The 17,813-nt window shown below is 39.6% G+C and overlaps 1 protein-coding gene across 8 annotated transcripts in view; it reads left to right on the top strand.

The window, feature by feature from the left end:
- Positions 1–10,815: 10,815 nt before the first annotated feature.
- PLEKHA5 (pleckstrin homology domain containing A5) overlaps positions 10,816–17,813 on the top strand; it is a 230,555-nt gene continuing 223,557 nt past the window's right edge. For all 8 annotated transcript variants that reach the window (XM_017888617.1, XM_017888619.1, XM_017888621.1 and 5 more), the window contains exons 1-3: positions 10,816–11,029; positions 11,193–11,272; positions 13,531–13,588. In XM_017888617.1, the coding sequence (XP_017744106.1) occupies positions 10,941–11,029; positions 11,193–11,272; positions 13,531–13,588 (227 nt within the window). In that variant the 5' untranslated portion in view covers positions 10,816–10,940. The remainder of the gene's footprint in view (positions 11,030–11,192; positions 11,273–13,530; positions 13,589–17,813) is intronic.

Below are 17,813 nucleotides of genomic sequence, written 5' to 3'. Positions count from 1 at the left end.
AAAAACTCTCTTAAAATACTCTGTAAAAAAACAAATAGCGAATCCTATCCTATGTAAATGGTAAAGTTGGGCTCAGGGTGACATAATTTGAAATAGAATAACACGCTGACTCTCCAACCAGTGTTGTCTCCTAGGTCTACACTCTCACATCATCCTAGTAGGGCAGGTCTGCAGTGGACAGCAAGGCTTTCACCAAAACAGTTTCCACACAGCTCAGTCTCTCCTCTTCCCTCTGTTACCCCACATGGCATTGTAAAGAAAAAGAGAAATTTAAGCTGATATGATTCATTTTCTCAGCCCTTTTCAGTTTAAATCTGTTCACATTTCTTATTGTAGTTATTCATAACTTTTTCTTGATTTTCTTAGGTCGGATACATATGTTCTTCAGATCAGAAATTCAACTGATAAAGATACTTCTGAATTTACAACTGCTTGGTTTTAAGGAAAAATGTATCTAAGACAGAGGAGTTTGTTCAAAAGTCTCCATTTTTTCCTCTAGCACTGTACACTGTTATTTTATGATTCAGTCAATTACTAAATATTTGTTGAGCACAGCTATGCACAAGGCAAAGCCTATGATAATGCACAAATTTGCATTAAATTTTCCTTAATTTGGGCTATAAAATACAATTAACTAAACATATTGCATTATATATTATTATTTATATAATCCCACATGTAACTGGATCAAACATTGAATTGGAAATTCAGGGAAATTGGTTAAAATCAAATAAATGTGTGTGTGTGTGTGTGTGTGTGTGTGTGTGTATAATTTTCTTTCTTTTTTTTTTTTTTTTTGAGACGGAGTCTTGCTCTGTCCCCAGGCTGGAGTGCAGTGGCCGGATCTTGGCTCACTGCAAGCTCTGCCTCCCGGGTTCACGCCATTCTCCCGCCTCAGCCTCCCGAGTAGCTGGGACTACAGGCGCCTGCCACCTCGCCTGGCTAGTTTTTTGTATTTTTTAGTAGAGACGGGGTTTCACCATGTTAGCCAGGATGGTCTTGATCTCCTGACCTCGTGATCCGCCCATCTCGGCCTCCCAAAGTGCTGGGATTACAGGCTTGAGCCACCGTGCCCGGCCGTGTGTGTATAATTTTCTATTAAAAGATATGAATTGCCAGATGGGAAAAATTTTCTTGTTTTAAGCAAGTATTGACCCAAAATATTAAATAAAAATAGTCCATTTAGAGTCTACTTAGAGAGTACTCACACACTGTGTAAAATGTTAATGATGAGGGAGAAAATTAGTCTCCTTCATTCTTTCACTTATCCTTTGGGCTTAGGGCATGAGATCTGATAGCCATTGTCACTTAAGCTACACACATCTTCAGCAATTATAAATGTATACATTTTCGCCTCCAGGTAATGTAGCTAAATTTTATTTTATCTTCTAAGTACTACACATTACTTTTATCAATACTACTTTCTCTCGGAAGAATTTGTACATAAAGCAAGGACCATAGGTCCCTTTAACAAACTAAAGATAATGCTGAATTCCTTCTGTCCTTCAGTGTCTTACTCAAAATATCTATAAATCCTTAGTAATTTTTAAGCCAGGTAGACAGCTCTCTGGAAAGCAGCTATTTTCATACACTGCTATGCCGCTCTTGGGCCCATGCCACTTTTTCTCTTCTATATGGGACAGTCTATAAAAAGCTAAATGGAGTGTTAAATCTAAGAAAGGGTAGAACCATAACTCACTGGCAGGTCACAGTAATACAAGCAGAAATAAGTATCAAATATGGAGTGCTTTATACAATATAGAGCATTATGTAAATGTTAAGTATTAATTCTTCATTCACTTAAATAATGTTTATTGAATGCTAGATGATGAAGATAAATAAAATGTTTCATTTAGGAAATTTAAGGAGGAGAAAAAGATATAAGCTATAATATTTCAGTAGTGAAGATATGTGAGTATGGTAGAAGGAGTTATGACATTGGTCCAAAGGAATCAGGGATGGTTTCATACCAGAAGTAGCTTTGGGCTAAGAATTTAAACATTAGTAGGAGTTTGTTACATTAACAGGAAAGAGGGCATTTTAGAAAGAGAGAGGGTAGCATGTGTAAAGGCTTGAAAGAACCTGGCTGGTTCAGAGATCAGTGGGCCATTCCATATGGCTAACATGTAGGCTGGCAAGGCTTAGATCAGGAAGGGCCTCAGATGACAAACAACAGGCTTGGGATTTTATCCTGTAAGTGTTTTGAGCCATGAGAGGATTTTAAGCAAGAAAGAAACATAATTAGATTTGTATTTTTGAAAAGATCACTTGGGTGGCAGTGATGAGTGCTCATATTAGGATGTGGAAATAAGGAAGAGATAATCATGTGATGATATATTTAATGGACAGATAATACAATTTATTAACTGACTAGTTGTGGGGAAATTATTTTGAAGTTTCTGATGTGGGTATTTGGTTGGATGCTGGTACCATTCACTAAGAGGGTAAATGGAATGTTACAAGTATTTGAAGAAAAAGTCATTTGTTTTGGCATGTTGAGTTTGAAGTACTTAAGGAACATCCAGAAGGAATGTTCCAGAAGAAACACATCTAGAAGAAAATGTGATATATGGTCTAGAACTTAGGAGACAGGTCTAGGGTGGAAATATAGATTTAGGAATTACAATCCTATTGGGCAGCAGTTCTCATACATTAGTATATATAAGAATCACCAAAGTGTTTGCTAAATGCCAATTTCTTTGTCTAACCCTCAGAAGGTCTGGTTGAATGGGTCTGGGGAAGGGCTCAGGAATGAATTTTTAAAAGCATCTCCAGTGACTCGGCTGCAGATGATCTATAGAACACACTTTGATAAATATTGCCACAAGAGCAAGAGAGCTACAGGAAGTGGTGTCATAAAACCAAAAAGTGGAGAGTTTCAAGGAGTAGGAGTGGTGACTACGTCAATATAGTATGAAGGTTGGAAAAGCTCAGAACTGAAATATCCCCTGAACTTGGTAGCTTACAGCAGGGCAACTTGTGACCCAGAAGAGCAGGCACAGTGAAGTGGTGAGAGCAGATAACAACTGCAGCGGGTGGAAGAGTGACTGGGGCTGGGGAAATAGACACAATGAATGAAGCTTCGTTCAGAAGGGAATGTCTTGTGGATGAAATTTAAAACCTAATGTCAGAAGAAGGTGGTTCAAGCCCTAAGTTTGCCACTTAATGGCTACAGGATATGATATCTATGAGGAGCCCGTTTTCTTGCTTACAACGTGCTATAATGTCTATGTTATAGAGCCCTTTGTAGAAGCGAAATACAAGTGTGTGTGGAAAAAAAAATGTGTAAATTGCTCTTCCAAACTTTTTTATTAACAAGCCATCTAAGTGGCAGAAAATCCTAAACAATTGTACCGATCAGGCATCTTACTCGTGTCTGTTCACTGTGACAAAACATCCCCAACTTCAGTCATTGGAGTGCACAGGACTTTAAAGGGAAAAAGTGTCATATTTAATGTCCTAAATAGACCTATGGTCTCACTTTCCACATGAGGATCCAGAGGTCTGAGTGGGAAGTGGAGGTCAAAAGAGTTGTCTAAAGTCACACAACTAATTAATGGCAAGGCCAAGTATAAAATTCAGCCAGACTCCTGACTCAGTGTTCCCCTTCCCTGCCCTGCCCCCTGCTCCTGCATTATAACATTCTTCTTTTCTTAATTCTCTGCTGTTGGAATTTTGCTTTCTTTTTTATAGCAAAGAGAGGAGTAGATAATTACAGTTTCCCTGACTGAGGTAAAGAAGAGGTGTTTAATTTGAACAGGTTCAGGGGTTCAGATGCAAGCTTTTAAACCATCTCCTTCCCTTTTATTCTCCATGCCTCCAAGCAGATGCCCTAAACTTTGTCTAGAATCCCTGCTGTAGTCAAGAGATCAGCCAGCAGCAAAATAACTAGTGCTATTACATATTTCTTTCCATTCTCCCTTTTCATAACTGAAGAGCACTCCAAAACATCAACATTAAAAGACCATAGTTCACGATAGACTTTGAATGGTTCATGGGACACCCTTGAAAAATAACCGTTACAGAAGATTTATAGTCTATGACAGGGATGGAGATGCTACTTCCCACACTATACTTACATATCCATCTCCCTTTCTAAGCTGCCCACAATTAGCCAAGTCTTTTAGTTGCTATCACCCAGCAGAACGTTAGGGACCCCATACAGCCTATGGTTGTTGAATGAATGAGTGAAAGAAATAATTGTATTTGTATCTCTCTGTATCCAGTTCTTAACAGAAAAAAAGCTTTAATAAATTTATTTCCAGATTTTTATTTTTCTTCTCTGCCTTAGACCCTGTCTCCAGTCTTTCTGCCTAGATTTCCACTAAGCTAATCGGATCATATAGTTTGCCCTTCATTGTAGACTTTTGATGGTATATAACACCTTACTGTTGACTAGTTAAAAGTTACAGAAACTGTTTACAATATTCTTTATTGTCAGCTGGGTGTAGTGACTCATACCTGTAAAATCCCAGAACTTTGGGAGGCCGAGGTGGGTGGGTGTATTGCCTGAGCTCGGGAGTTCAAGACCAGTCTGGGCAACGTGATGAAACCCCGTCTCTAACCAGAAATACAAAAAGTTAGCCGGGCCTGGTGGTTTGCACCTGTGGTCCCAGCTACTCTGGAAGCTTAGGTGGAAGGATCACTTGAGCTTGGGAATGCGGAGGTTGCAATGAGCAGAAATCATGCCACTGTACTCCAGCCTGGGCAACAGAGTGAGACCTCATCTCAAAAAAAAGAAAAAAAATTCTTATTTTGTGAATTAATAATACAACATGTGATATATGAGGTATGTCATGCAATAATGTGATATATGAGGTATCACAAATATATTTGGAAAGACAACCAAAGTCACAAAAGTTTGTATATTTTAATAAACATTAATATATATATGAACCAAAGATGCTTCTTAATATTGGAATTATCTTCTCTCTCATGAGCCTCTTTCTCCATTTTCTAGAACTCAGAAATTTTTCCCATTCCCTTTAAAAAAAGGAAACAAATTGATTAGCTGCTTTCTCAGATGTCACCTTTTTCTTTTTCCTTTCACATATTTCAGGAAACTTAACTTTGTGCTTTTCTTGTTATTATGTGTGTTTTTCTGCTTTGTTTGAACTATAAGCTCTTTAGAACAAGGATTTTCCTCCATATATGAAGCGAGGGACGTTTATTTTTAGTGCTCAGTGCTTGTTAAACCTCCTCTTTTTTTGGCTGTGCTGTGATAGTCATCGGATAATGCCGCTCCAAAAGGCAGATCATGATATAAGAAATTGAATAGTCTCCTAGGATGGAAATATGAAAAAAAAAAGACAATAAAAAGCAGAGGTTAGATATTAGTTTGTATCTGAATCAGTTATTGAAGAGGTATGGGCTGATAAAAAAAGGGGATATGTTATGGGGAAATAACTCTGTTGGGAAGTAGAAGCATTGAGAGAAAATTAAATTCAGTAACCATTCTAGTGCTGACTCAAGGTTGCGGAGATTCTGTGATGGGAAGGGCATGATTCTTACCTCACTACAGTGAAGGAGACTCGCATATATACACACAACTACAAGATAAAGCAGAACTAGATAAAGACATAGTGACAGAGAGAGGGCATTCTAGAATGATTTTAAGAAAAATACAATTTTATTCATTAAGGATGGAAATTATTCACAGCGCCCATCTTTCTAATATTGAGGCTGCTTTTACTGGCTCTTGGAAGTCCTAAGGGCAATTATTTCCCCAAATCAGAGCATGCCTCTTTTTGTATATGTGTCACTAAGTTTTTTATTTACTGCTTTTCCTAAACTTGGGGGGACATTATAGAATTTTACTTAAGATTCTAGACTGCCATTTAAGCACTGTGAATGTGATTTCTTAAGATACACGTTTTATGAAGTGAATTTCTATTGCTTTTGAAAAGTGCCTTGCACTAATGAATCTTGTAATATCAAAAGATTTAGAGCTAAAAGGAATACCAGTACTGCATATGGTCAACTTACAGGCTTCCCAGTAGTACACAGTCAAAAAGTCAAACGCTATAGCTGGACTAACTGGTACTAGAATTGCAAAGTTATAATCATATTAAAAGACTGACTTTAGATTTTTTATTTGCAATGACAGCATAATACAAAGTCAGTAACTCTTGATTTTCTTGCTTTATTATATTCAGTGACCACTGACGCTAATGTGGAACATTTCTTGCTAGTTATTCATTGATTGAAAAAAAAAAAAAAGAGTCATTTTTTTTTTCCAGAGACTGGGCAGGAGATAAGATGTCAAGAAGTAATAAGTAGTAAAATGAAAGAGGAGAATGCAAAGGAACCAAAAGAGAAAACATTAAAATGATGTTATTTTTTCCCCTTGTGTATGCAGATGGACAGGAAAATTATAGCAGTAATTGCAGACTCTTTTTCACTGAAGACAGAATGGCCTTGGGGAATCAGAGCATGGGAGAAAAAGTTCAGTGAAACTGCATTCTCATCCAGGCCCCAACTGACTTGCTGGATATGGCTTTGTCCGAGGTCATTTACCCTTTCTGTGCCTTAGTTTCCTTAACTGTTGAAAAAAGTTATTTACCATTTTAAGTTACTGAGAAGATGAATGAGATCATGCTTCACAAACACTCAAAACTGGTCACAAAATTAGGTGCTATAAGAATACTAAGTAGTACTATTATTACTGAACTGTGCATCCTGTTGGAATGAGTCATCTTGCTGCAAAGATGCATAAGCGATTCCAAGTGTGGTAAAAGACCAGAGACAATGAGAAGAGGCAGTTACTCTTAGATGGCGTTAAGGGAGAAGATCCCAGTCGCAGCGAAATCTGCCCTTGTTCAACGAACAAAAGAAGAAGAAGGGAGACAAGACTTATTTTTTATTTGTTATTTTTTTGAGACGGAGTCTCGCTCTGTCTCCCAGACTGGAGTGCAGTGGCAGGATCTCAGCTCACTGCAAGCTCCGCCTCCCGGGCTCACGCCATTCTCCTGCCTCAGCCTCCATAGTAGCTGGGACCATAGGTGCCCACCACCACGCCCGAAGAATTTTTTGTATTTTTAGTGGAGACGGGGTTTCACCATGTTAGCCAGCATGGTCTTGATCTCCTGACCTCGTGATCCACCTGCCTCAGCCTTCCAAAGTGCTAGGATTACAGGCGTGCCTCCGCGCCCGGCCAACAAGACTTATTTTGTAACTACAGGCATACCTAGGAGATACTGCTGGTTCATTTCTAGACCACCACAATAAAGTGAACATAGCAATAAAGTGAGTCACATAATTTTTTTGGTTTCCTAGTGCATGTATTAGTTATATTTATACTATACTGTAATCCATTAAGTGTGCAATAGCATTATGGCTAAAAAATGTACATGCCTTAATTTTAAAAACACTTTAGCCAGGCATGGTGGCTCACACCTGTAATCCTAGCACTTTGAGAGGCCAATGTGGGTGGATCACCTGAGGTCAGGAGTTCGAGATCAATCTGGCCAACATGGTGAAACAAAAATTAGCTGGGCATAGTGATGCGCACCTGTAATCCCAGCTACTAGGGAGGCTGAGACAGGAGAATTGCTTGAGTCGCGGAAACCGAGGTTGCAGTGAGCTGAAATCACGCCACTGCACTCCAGCCTGGGCAAGTGCAGGAGTGAGGCTCCATTTCGGTTGTAATACTCCAAAATTCTTTTTTTTTTTTTTAATTATACTTTAAGTTCTAGGGTACATGTGCATAACATGCAGGTTTGTTACATATGTATACTTATGCCATGTTGGTGTGCTGCACACAAAAAAAAATTTAATGGTTAAAAAATGCTAATGGATCATCTGAGTCTCCAGCAAGTCTTAAGCTTTTCGCTAGTGGATCTTGCCTCAATGTTGTTGATGGCTGCTGACCAGTCAGGCTAGTATTGATGCAGGTAAGAGCGGTTGTTGCAGTTTCTTAAAGACAATAATGAAGTTTGCTGCATCGATGGACCCTTCCTTCCATGAAGGATTTCTCTGTAGCATGTGATACTGTTTGACAGGATTTTACACACAGTATAATTTTCTTTCAAAATTGGAATCAATCCTTTCAAACCCTGCCAGTATTCTATAGACTAAGTTTATATAATACTCTAAACCATTTGTTGTCATTTCAACAATGTTTACAGTATCTTCACCAGGAATAGATTCCATCTCAAGAAATCACTCCTCATCCCTTCAAATTTTACCGTGAGATTGTGGCAATACAGCCCCATCTTCAGGCTCTACTTCTAGTTCTCTTGCTATTTCCACATTTCTAGTTACTGCCTCCACTGAAGTCTTGAACCCCTCAAACTCATCCATGAGGGTTGGAATCAACTTCTTCCAAACTCCTGATAATGTTGATCTTTTGATTTCCTCCCTTAAGTCACAAATGTCCTTGATGGCATCCAGAATGATGAATTTTTTCAATTTACTTTTTCCACATCCATCCAAGGACCTAGCATCTATGGCAGCTATAGTCTTATGAAATGTACTTTCTACATAATAAGACTTGAAAGTCACAATGACTCTTTGATTCATGAACTGCAGAATGCATGTTGACTTAGCCAGCATGAAAACAACATTAATCTCCTTGTATGTCTCCAGGAGAACTCTTGGGTAAGCAGGTACACTGTCAATGAACAGAAATATTTTGAAAGGAATCACTTTTTCTTTTTTTTTTTTTTTTTTTTTTTTTTTTTTTTTTTTTTGAGCAGTAGGTCTCAACAGCGGACTTAAAATGTTCAGTAAGTCATGACAGATGTGCTGTCATCTAGGCTTTGTTGTTCCATTTATAGAGCACAGAAAGAGTATATTTAGCATAATTTTAAGGGCCTTAGAATTTTGGAATGGTCAGTGAGAACTGGCTTCAACCTAAAGTCACCAGCTGCATTATCTCCTAACAAAAGAGTCAGCCTGCCCTTTGAAGCCAGGCATTGACTTTTCCTCTCTAGCAATGAAAGTCCTAGATGGCATCTTCTTCCAATAGTAGGCTGTTTTGTCTACAGTGAAAATATGTTTAGTGTAGGCACCTTCAATGATCTTAACTAGATTTTCTAGATAACTTGCTGCAGCTTCTACATCATCATTTGCTGCTTCATCTTGTACTATTGCGTTATGGAGATGGTGTCTTTCCTTAAATCCCTGCTAGCTTCAACCTTTTCTTCAGCAGCTTCCTCAGCTCTCTCAACTTTCATAAGATTGAAGAGAGTTAGAGCCTTGCTCTGGATTAGGCTTTGGCTAAAGGGAAAGTTGTAGCTGGGTTGATCTTCTCCCCAGACCACTAAAATTTTCTCCCTATCTGCAATGAGGCTGTTTTGTTTTCTTATAATTCTTGTGTTCACTAGAGTAGCATTTTCAAATTCTTTCAAGAACTTTTCCTTTGCATTCCCAACTTGTCTAATCATTTGACACAAGGCTGAGCTTTTGGCCTCTCTTGGCTGTTGATACATCTAAGCTTAATCATTTCTAGCTTCTGATTTAAAGTAAGGGACATGCAACTCTTCCTTTCACTTGGTCACTTAGAGGGCATTGCAGGGTTACTGGTTGGCCTAATTTCAATATTAGGCCATTATTATTAGTGTTTCATCTCAGGGAATATGGAGGCCCAAGATGAAGCAGAGAGGCAGAGGAACAGTGGTCGGTGGAGCAGTCAGAACACACACATTTATTAAGATCCCTGTCTTACATGGGCTCAGTTCATGGTGCCCTCAAAACAATTCCAACAGTAACATCAAAGATCACTGATTACAGATCACTATAATAGGTACAATAATGAAAAAGTTTGGAAGATTGCAAGAATTACCAAAATGTGCCACAAAGACACGCAGTGAGCAAACGCTGTTGAAAAACGGTGCTAGGACTTGCTTAATGCAGAGTTGCCACAAACCTTCGATTTGTAAGACATGAAGTACCTGCAAACAGCAATAAAGTGAATCACAATAAAACAAAGTAGGCTTGTACAGCAAGGAGGTTATACAAATATACTTTTGAAATCCTACAGCCAGTTTGAATCCAGGCTTTGGCAGTTCTTAGTATGACTGGACAAACTACTGTGTTTTAAACTTCATTTTCCTATCTGTAAAATGGGGATTTTTATAGCTTGTTTACATATACATATATACACAGTTATTGTGAAGATTTAAAAATGTACACCGTCACAAGGACTCCGTAAAATAAGCTATTATTGTAATCTACTGGAGACAGGGGACGTAAAATCCACACTGATATTAAGTGAATCTTTAAAACAAGTAGCAGAAAAGCAGAGTTTTATTTTATAATATATGACTTAAGGGGCCTAGGAAGAGAAAAAACTTGTTTTGTCAAGTCTAAATCCAGTTATATTTCATGGGAGTATCACGTCCAACCTTTGATATCTGGCACACAACAAACAAACAGGAAAAGCCTTTCGTGTGCTTTAATAAAAACACTTTCCATTTTAAAACGATAAATAAAAATCTGTTGGCTCTCCAACAGCTCTTATAAAACATAGGCCAGACTGCTGTGTTTTTGTTTGTTGAAAGAGAAATCAGGGCGCGGGCATTATTAGGGTCCCCTTTGATCGTCGCCCTGGGATGGGAAGCCTTTGGGCAAGCCCTGGGGGCAGGACGACCGTTTTTTTTTTTTATCGATCCCGGACCTGTCGCGGGCGGCGGAGGGGGCGGGGGCACGCGGGAGGGCCCGAGGGAGGGGTCTGGGGCGCGACGCCGCTTGCCATCCCGAGCGGCGGCGGGCAGCCGGCGGCGGCCGCGGGGATGCGGAGGGGCGGTGACGGGGCCGACCCTGCCGGGGCGGCGGGGCGGGCACCGCCGAGGGGGTAGGGCGCACCGCGGGGCGCGCCGGGCCGGGGAGGCGCGCTCCGGCCGCGCTCGCTCCGCGCTCCCTTCGCTCGCTCGTTCCCTCCTCCCTCGGCAGCCGCGGCGGCAGCAGGAGAAGGCGGCGGCGGCGGCTGGGGATCAGACATGGCGGCGGATCTGAACCTGGAGTGGATCTCCCTGCCCCGGTCCTGGACTTACGGGATCACCAGGGGCGGGCGAGTCTTCTTCATCAAGTAAAGAGCCGGGGACAACACGGGGGCCCCGCGGGGGCGGGAGAGCAGGAGGCGGGCGGCAGGCGAGATGGGGGAGAGCCCGGGTCTGTACCCCTGCAGCCCCTCGGCTCGCCGCCGCGTCCCCTCTCACGCACCGTGTCTGCCCCTTCTCTCACCCCTGCAGCGAGGAGGCCAAGAGCACCACCTGGCTGCACCCCGTCACCGGCGAGGCCGTGGTCACCGGACACCGGCGGCAGAGCACAGGTAACACCGGGCCCGAACGGAGTTGGGCTCCGCCTGGAGGAGGCGGCAGAGCCCGGGCCGCCCGGCTCCCAGCAACCTGCCCGGTGCCGCGGGCCCCGGTAGGCGGCGAGGCGGGGCGGAGGCCGGGAGGGGGCGGCCGCAGGTAGAAGAGCCACGAGGACTCGGCCGCCGGGAGTTCTCTCCAGTCTCGGGGCGCCTCTTTCTCCTCAGCCTTTCATCATAACTTGGAGACGGCGCCCTCTTCCTGCGCCCTCTCCCCATCCCAGCCTAGACGACCCTCGCGCCCCTGGAGTGGCGACGCTCCCATCCCTGAAACCTGGAGTCCTGAGTTTTTCCTCCGCGGCCGCTACTCACTCCCCGGTCACCCCCAGCTGCCGTCTTGCCCCTCAGCAACCTTTAGGCAGTCCTTGCCCACTCCCCTCCCTGCAGCCCCAGACCCTGCTCGCCCGCCGGGATAACAAAACCACATCCTCCCCCTCCTCCCGGGAGCGCTGCCTCCTGCCGTGCAGCTTCCTCCTGCTCTTAGGTGGGACTTGTGGGTAGGTGGCTGATGAAGGAGGAGGAGAGGAGTTCGGGGGTGCTGCGATCCGCTCTGTGACAGGGAGCGGCTCGGGAAACGCTTGGCGCGTTCCCTCCTGCCACAGGAGGAGCAGCCGGAGCCGGAGGAGGCGTTCGCAGCCTCAGTTGTTGGCGATCCGGATCTAAAGTCCCCGCCAGCCGCACGGAGGTTGCACAGACTGCCAGGAGGCGGTGGGCGTGCGAGGGGGTGTCCCGTGTGTGGGCACCGGGCCCTGTTTGGAGGGGGTCCGTGGGGAAGCGGCTGTCTCGGGTGGCTTTGGGAGCTTGTTTGAATGCTAAGTGTGAGTGGAGCTGGAAAAGGCTCCTCGTAGTTTCTGTGCTGGTCTGGGTTTCTTTTATTCTTTGTTTACATTTGTGAAACTTGTTTGTCTTTGAAATGTAACATGTGTTCTCTTACTGGCCTGCCTCTAGTCCTGGTGAGTGGAAAGGTTTGAGAGCAGTTTGGGTCGAAGGCAAGGCCAGTTTCAGCAGTCCTCAGAGCTGGCCTCTGGGGTACACTCTCTCCGACTCTGACATTCCGTGAATCTGTTAAAGTTGCCAGGATATTGAACAAACCTGCTTCTCTGTGAAATGCTGGAGTTCACTGAAGTGACTAATGTCTCCAAATTTGCAAAAAGGTGGAGGAAGAAAGGAAAGGCTGGTGTAGCAAGCATGATGAGGTTACATTTTTAAGGCATTTCTGACTAATACACCGTCATGTTTCTCAATTCCCCATGCAGGCTTTTGCTTCAATATACCTTTCTGGTGTTTTACACGCATATTACAACTTTGATGGCCTCTTTGCTTTTATGGATAATAACAGATTTATTTCATTAAAGACGATATTTCATTAAAGATGAGATTAAATAATTATCCTATGGAAATATGTGTGATATAAATATGTGTCCTAGTTACCCTCACAGATTTGATAACATTCACGCCACAGAAAAATTTTATTCTCTTAGGTGATTTCACTTTTTTTTTTTTTCTGGTATGGTTTACTTTGCTTGGACTCTGTGGTTTTGTACACACATCAGTTGTTTTTACTTCCAAGAGGTATTTTGATGAAATCCAAACAACTTGTCATTAATAAGTAATATGTAGCACATAATGATACCATTGTTCACCTGCATTATTCCCAACTTTACTACTTGAAACTTCACGTCTCTTAGTCAAATTTTTAGAAACAAACACGAAAGTATTCGTTGCCATTTCTTTTCCACTAATTAAGTACTTAGGAAGTTCTGCATTCTCTTCGGTGACACTTCCTAGATGGATTCATTTGTGTAACTGAAAAAAAATGGTCTTAAGTAGACACGGTATACTCAAGAAGAGGCAGGCGTTGCCTGTTATGCACAGTTTTGGTTTTTTGCTAGTCATTCATGAGTGTTTCACCTGGGATTAGAAGGCCTCCCTTTGCTTTCTTGGATGCCAGAACATAGTTCCTCTCCACCCTAATATATTACAATGTGTACTCAGGTCAGATAATCTCTAATATTGTGGACATTTTTCTGATGGCTTTAAATTTGAATTGCTATTTTTCAAAAAATGATATCTACTATTGTATTGGCAGCTCAACACTTTTTTTGTTGGTAATCTACTTAAAACAGCTAATAAATGAAAATGAATAATTAAAATCGATTGAGACTTATTTTGCTATCATTGAAGTAATACTAATTGTAATATATGTATTGTTTTAGATTTGCCTACTGGCTGGGAAGAAGCATATACTTTTGAAGGTGCAAGATACTATATAAAGTGAGTTTTTTGACTTCCTTTTTTTCTTTCGTAAGTAGAATGCTGTGATTACTCCTCAGCTGAATAGTTGTATGCTCAGTCTTGATCATGATTTTCTAAGGTTTATCATATAATTGTGACTGTATTCTTTATTTTGTATAGTATTGGAATTTTGAGACAAAAAATGGCACTGTTAGTTTTCTAATGTTATTTGCCTGGAATATTCATCGATTCATTGATTTGGAAATTAGATCATTTATGGCCACTTATAAAATCATTTTGTATCTTTTCAGTTTTGTCTTTTGGAATAGTCCAGCTTCATCAGAATATGACTACAATTACTTTTTTTTTTGGGTGCTTCTGTGTATATTCCTGGGTAATAGAGGATTATACTCTTTGGTCATTAGCTATGTGGTACTTAAAGTTTTGATCTTTGATTATCTGTGCTAAAAGATTACAAACAAAAAAAAAATCTTTGAGTTACATGAACATCTTTTTTTTTTTAAGTGAACCTTGTTCATATATATTTTAACCAGGGCTGTTTCCAGGCAGCCAAAGTAATGTAAACCTAGGCACAATTTGGTAAACAATGGTGGTCAGGGAGTAAAAATAGAAATAATTACTGAATATTTCATGAGCATATATTGGAGAATTGTTTGTATTTTTGCTTCAGTTTATTTAAATATGTCTAAAGTCAAGATGTTTTATTGATATGTTTGTTTAAAAAAGGCTTTTAATAGAGCTTGAGAGAAAAGATGACCAGTCAGTCCCAACCTTAAAACCAATTCTTTAGAATATTAAACTAATGTCTGAATAACTTAGTACTACTTGGAGACAAATACAAAGCTGGAGGTCAACATCATGTAGGAAAATTTTAATCCCCAAGGAAAATGTAGGTGGTTTTGTCTTTTGTTTTATATTAGAAACTGTTTACCTAAGAGCTTGTTTTTATTGTTTAACCTTGTTTGTTGTTTAATTTTAATAAACTGAGACATGAAAGAGAATGCTGAAATACCAAACTTGGTTAAGATTTTGGTTGTTTATTAACAATAACAGATACCTAGCTAAAGTTACCTTTATTTCATTGAGCCTAGAAAGTTATTTTACTATGACATTTTAAGATCATATTATATACTTCCAGTAAATTATAATTACCTGTATGGTTCTTTAATCTTTTAGAAAGATACTTATATAAAACATCAAGGGCTTTTTATAAGTATTAGGAATGCTTGCTTTTGGATGTAGAAATAGAGAAAGCAGAAGATACAGGAATGGAATAGTTTCATGGTATAGTTCTTCTGTGAATATTTTTGGGTGAAATCTTTTATTTGGAGATTATACTATACATTATTAGAAGGCCTAAAAAAATACTTGAGTGAAATGCAGTCATCACATATTTTTCTATTGGTTATTTCCGTCCTAAATTAAAGTGAGTTGGTATTGCCACGAAAAGGGATGCTTCTTTTTTTGTCAAGCTAGTAGTATGATATTTGTGAAGAAAAACAGTTTTTTCATTTCAGGTCATTTATTCAATGTAATTTTGACTACTGTACATTAAGCCTAGCTCATCTTATAAAAACAGAGGTAACATTTGAATTTTCAATAAAATTTTAATTTATTTGTGTGCATTCTTGGATGAATGTTTATTTGACAGTACAAAATCTTACTCTGTGTGGGCTGAGTATGTATGTTTTAATTTAGAACTAAGCTGTTAGGAAGACATTGAGTGAGTTTCTTTTGTTTTACGAGCCATTTTGATTAGGTTTTCTTTTATGTTTAAACAAATTAGAAATTTATTTGAGTGCCATGTCTAATGCCTAAGTAGGTTTATCTGGAAAATTAAGACTGTATTAAGAAAGCTGTAATAATTTTACTTTAAAGACATTTTTAAACTTGTAGGTTTTAATCACTTTGGTATTCATAGGCAATAATTGTGTCCAAAAGTAGCAATAAATAATTTATATTATGAAAATAATTTCTCCTAAAATTGAGCATAGTGTAGCATATCACTCATTAAACTTTAAAAAAAATAACCATTGACAAATATATGATGTACTGAATGTTAGGTGCTACTGCTTTATTTTTCTGGGTTATGTCAGAAGATTAATTTCTGTTAAGATTAGTTAAATCCCTAAGGTACGCTGCAATTTCCTAGAAACTTTTTACTTGTTTGTATTGTTGCTTATAATTCTAATAGGATAGAGGTACTACTTTTATCTTAAACTTTACAACTTAGAGTACCTTCACATACATTATTCATTCATGAAGTAGTCAAAATTAATACTTCCATTGTCACACACATAATAAAATAGCAGAAACATGCCTTTGGAACTTATAGTTTGCAAAGACAGCAGGGTAAGAAACCCCAGGAACATAAACTATATTTAGAATATTCAGAGTGGAGGAAAAGATAGGAGTCTAAAGTAGCAAAGTGCTTAGTGTTGGTGGCTATAGTTTTTCATTGTTGTTTCTTTCTCAGATGAAGAAAGGTGGTTACTGACCAAATTGTATGTAAAGGAGGTTACAGGGTTATTGGGGTGGATTTTGTTCATATGGGGGGTGGATTTTGTTCACATGGGAAGTGGAAAGACAGGAAGGCCAATCAAAGACATGTCAGCCCTTTGACTATTCCTGATCCTGTGTTCTGGAAAGTTCTTACAGCAAGAAGGGAGACCTAAAGAATTTGAATTGTTTCTACTTCCGTTCTGAAGTGAAATACGTGTAACTCTTAAATTATTCCTCTCTTGAACAAATGTTGGTCGGTGTTAAAAATGGCAGGTTACCAGAAAGAATTTATCTCTGGATTATATTTTGCTATTGACAATTGCATCTCTGTAGGTAGTAAGAGAAGGAGAAGATTGTAGTGGGTAAGTCAAAGGAACTGAACTGTGGTCTTACCTTCTTATCGACTTTGTAGCTCAGTCTTCACATCTTTAAATTAGGCTACCTGGAAAAGACAACCTCTAAATTCCATTTCTAAATTTCTTTGAATTTTATCCTGTTCTGGGATTTATAATATTCTGGAAAACAGGGAACTCACAGTGCCAAGAAGAGATGATGCTGGAAGTATGAAAAGCTAGGTTTTCTATCCTTCTTACCTATTTTATCCTCTCTCTTTAAGCTTTGAGTAGACAACTACAGATAAGTATGAAGTATGTAGTGCCAGAATTGTGTGTACTTTCTTCTGCTGCTTTTTGTGCTTACGTTTCCTTGTAAAATGTATACATATCTTCATGTAAACAGATAGTATTGCTATGGTCAACAAAGGACCTGATCCGAGTAAGAGTTGTATACGTTTGAGTTAGATAATCAGTTTATTTTATACACTTTGAAATTCGTTCTTTAATTCAAGTTTGCAGCTAGATAAAAAAATACATAATATAGAGAATATATTTTCCCTTACATCCATTTGGCCAAAAAACAGTAAAATATGAAAAATTTTACTTGTTTATTTATTTATTTTTTTTGAGAGGGGTTTCACTCTGTCGTCCAGGCTGGAGTGCAGGGGCTCCATCACAACACACTGCAGCCTCGACCTTCTGGGCTTAAGTGATCCTCCCACCTCAGCCTCACGAGTAACTGGGACCACAAGTGTGTACCACCATGCCTGGCTAATTTTACTGACTGATTGATTGATTGAGACAGGGTCTTCCTATGTTGCCCAGCATGATCTTGAACTCCTAGGCTCATGCAATCCTCCTGCCTTGGTCCCCCAAAATGTTGGGATTACAGGCATGAGCCATGGTGCCTGGCCAGAAATCTTTATCTTTAAAGATATTTAATTCTTTTTTTCTGAGTAAAATAATTTTTCTGTGTACCTTAAGCTAGCCAGCCTCTTAATTATGTTACTGTGTGTTTGTGTGTGTAAATACATAGACAGTTTGAGTTTGATTATTGAATTTCCATATTGTTTTTATAACTTAATTTATGGTGTTATCTTTATGAAGAATGCTGAAAATTAACATGAAGTGAATTTTATAATTTATGAGGTGTGGCTTTAAATGTTCCGTATTCTTAACTAGAAAGCAAATAACTTAGCCCATAAAGCACAGAAGAAAATCTTACACATTTGAGTTATAAAGCTTTCTGCTTACTCCTTGAAAATATTGCTTAATGATTCTGTAATGACAGGCCATGGTAACTTAAAATGGTTGCGTTATTTACTATTCCTTTGTGCTTCAAAGTTTTAATATGGTTAACTTAGAGTGCCAAGTAAATCTTTTTTTTTTTTTTTTTTTTTTTTTTT

Source organism: Rhinopithecus bieti, unplaced genomic scaffold (genome assembly GCF_001698545.2).
Source record: "Rhinopithecus bieti isolate Rb0 unplaced genomic scaffold, ASM169854v2 scaffold_15769, whole genome shotgun sequence".
NCBI classification, from domain to species: domain Eukaryota; kingdom Metazoa; phylum Chordata; class Mammalia; order Primates; family Cercopithecidae; genus Rhinopithecus; species Rhinopithecus bieti.
Note: the sequence above shows the minus strand (reverse complement) of the source record. Positions and strands in the feature narration are given on the sequence as shown.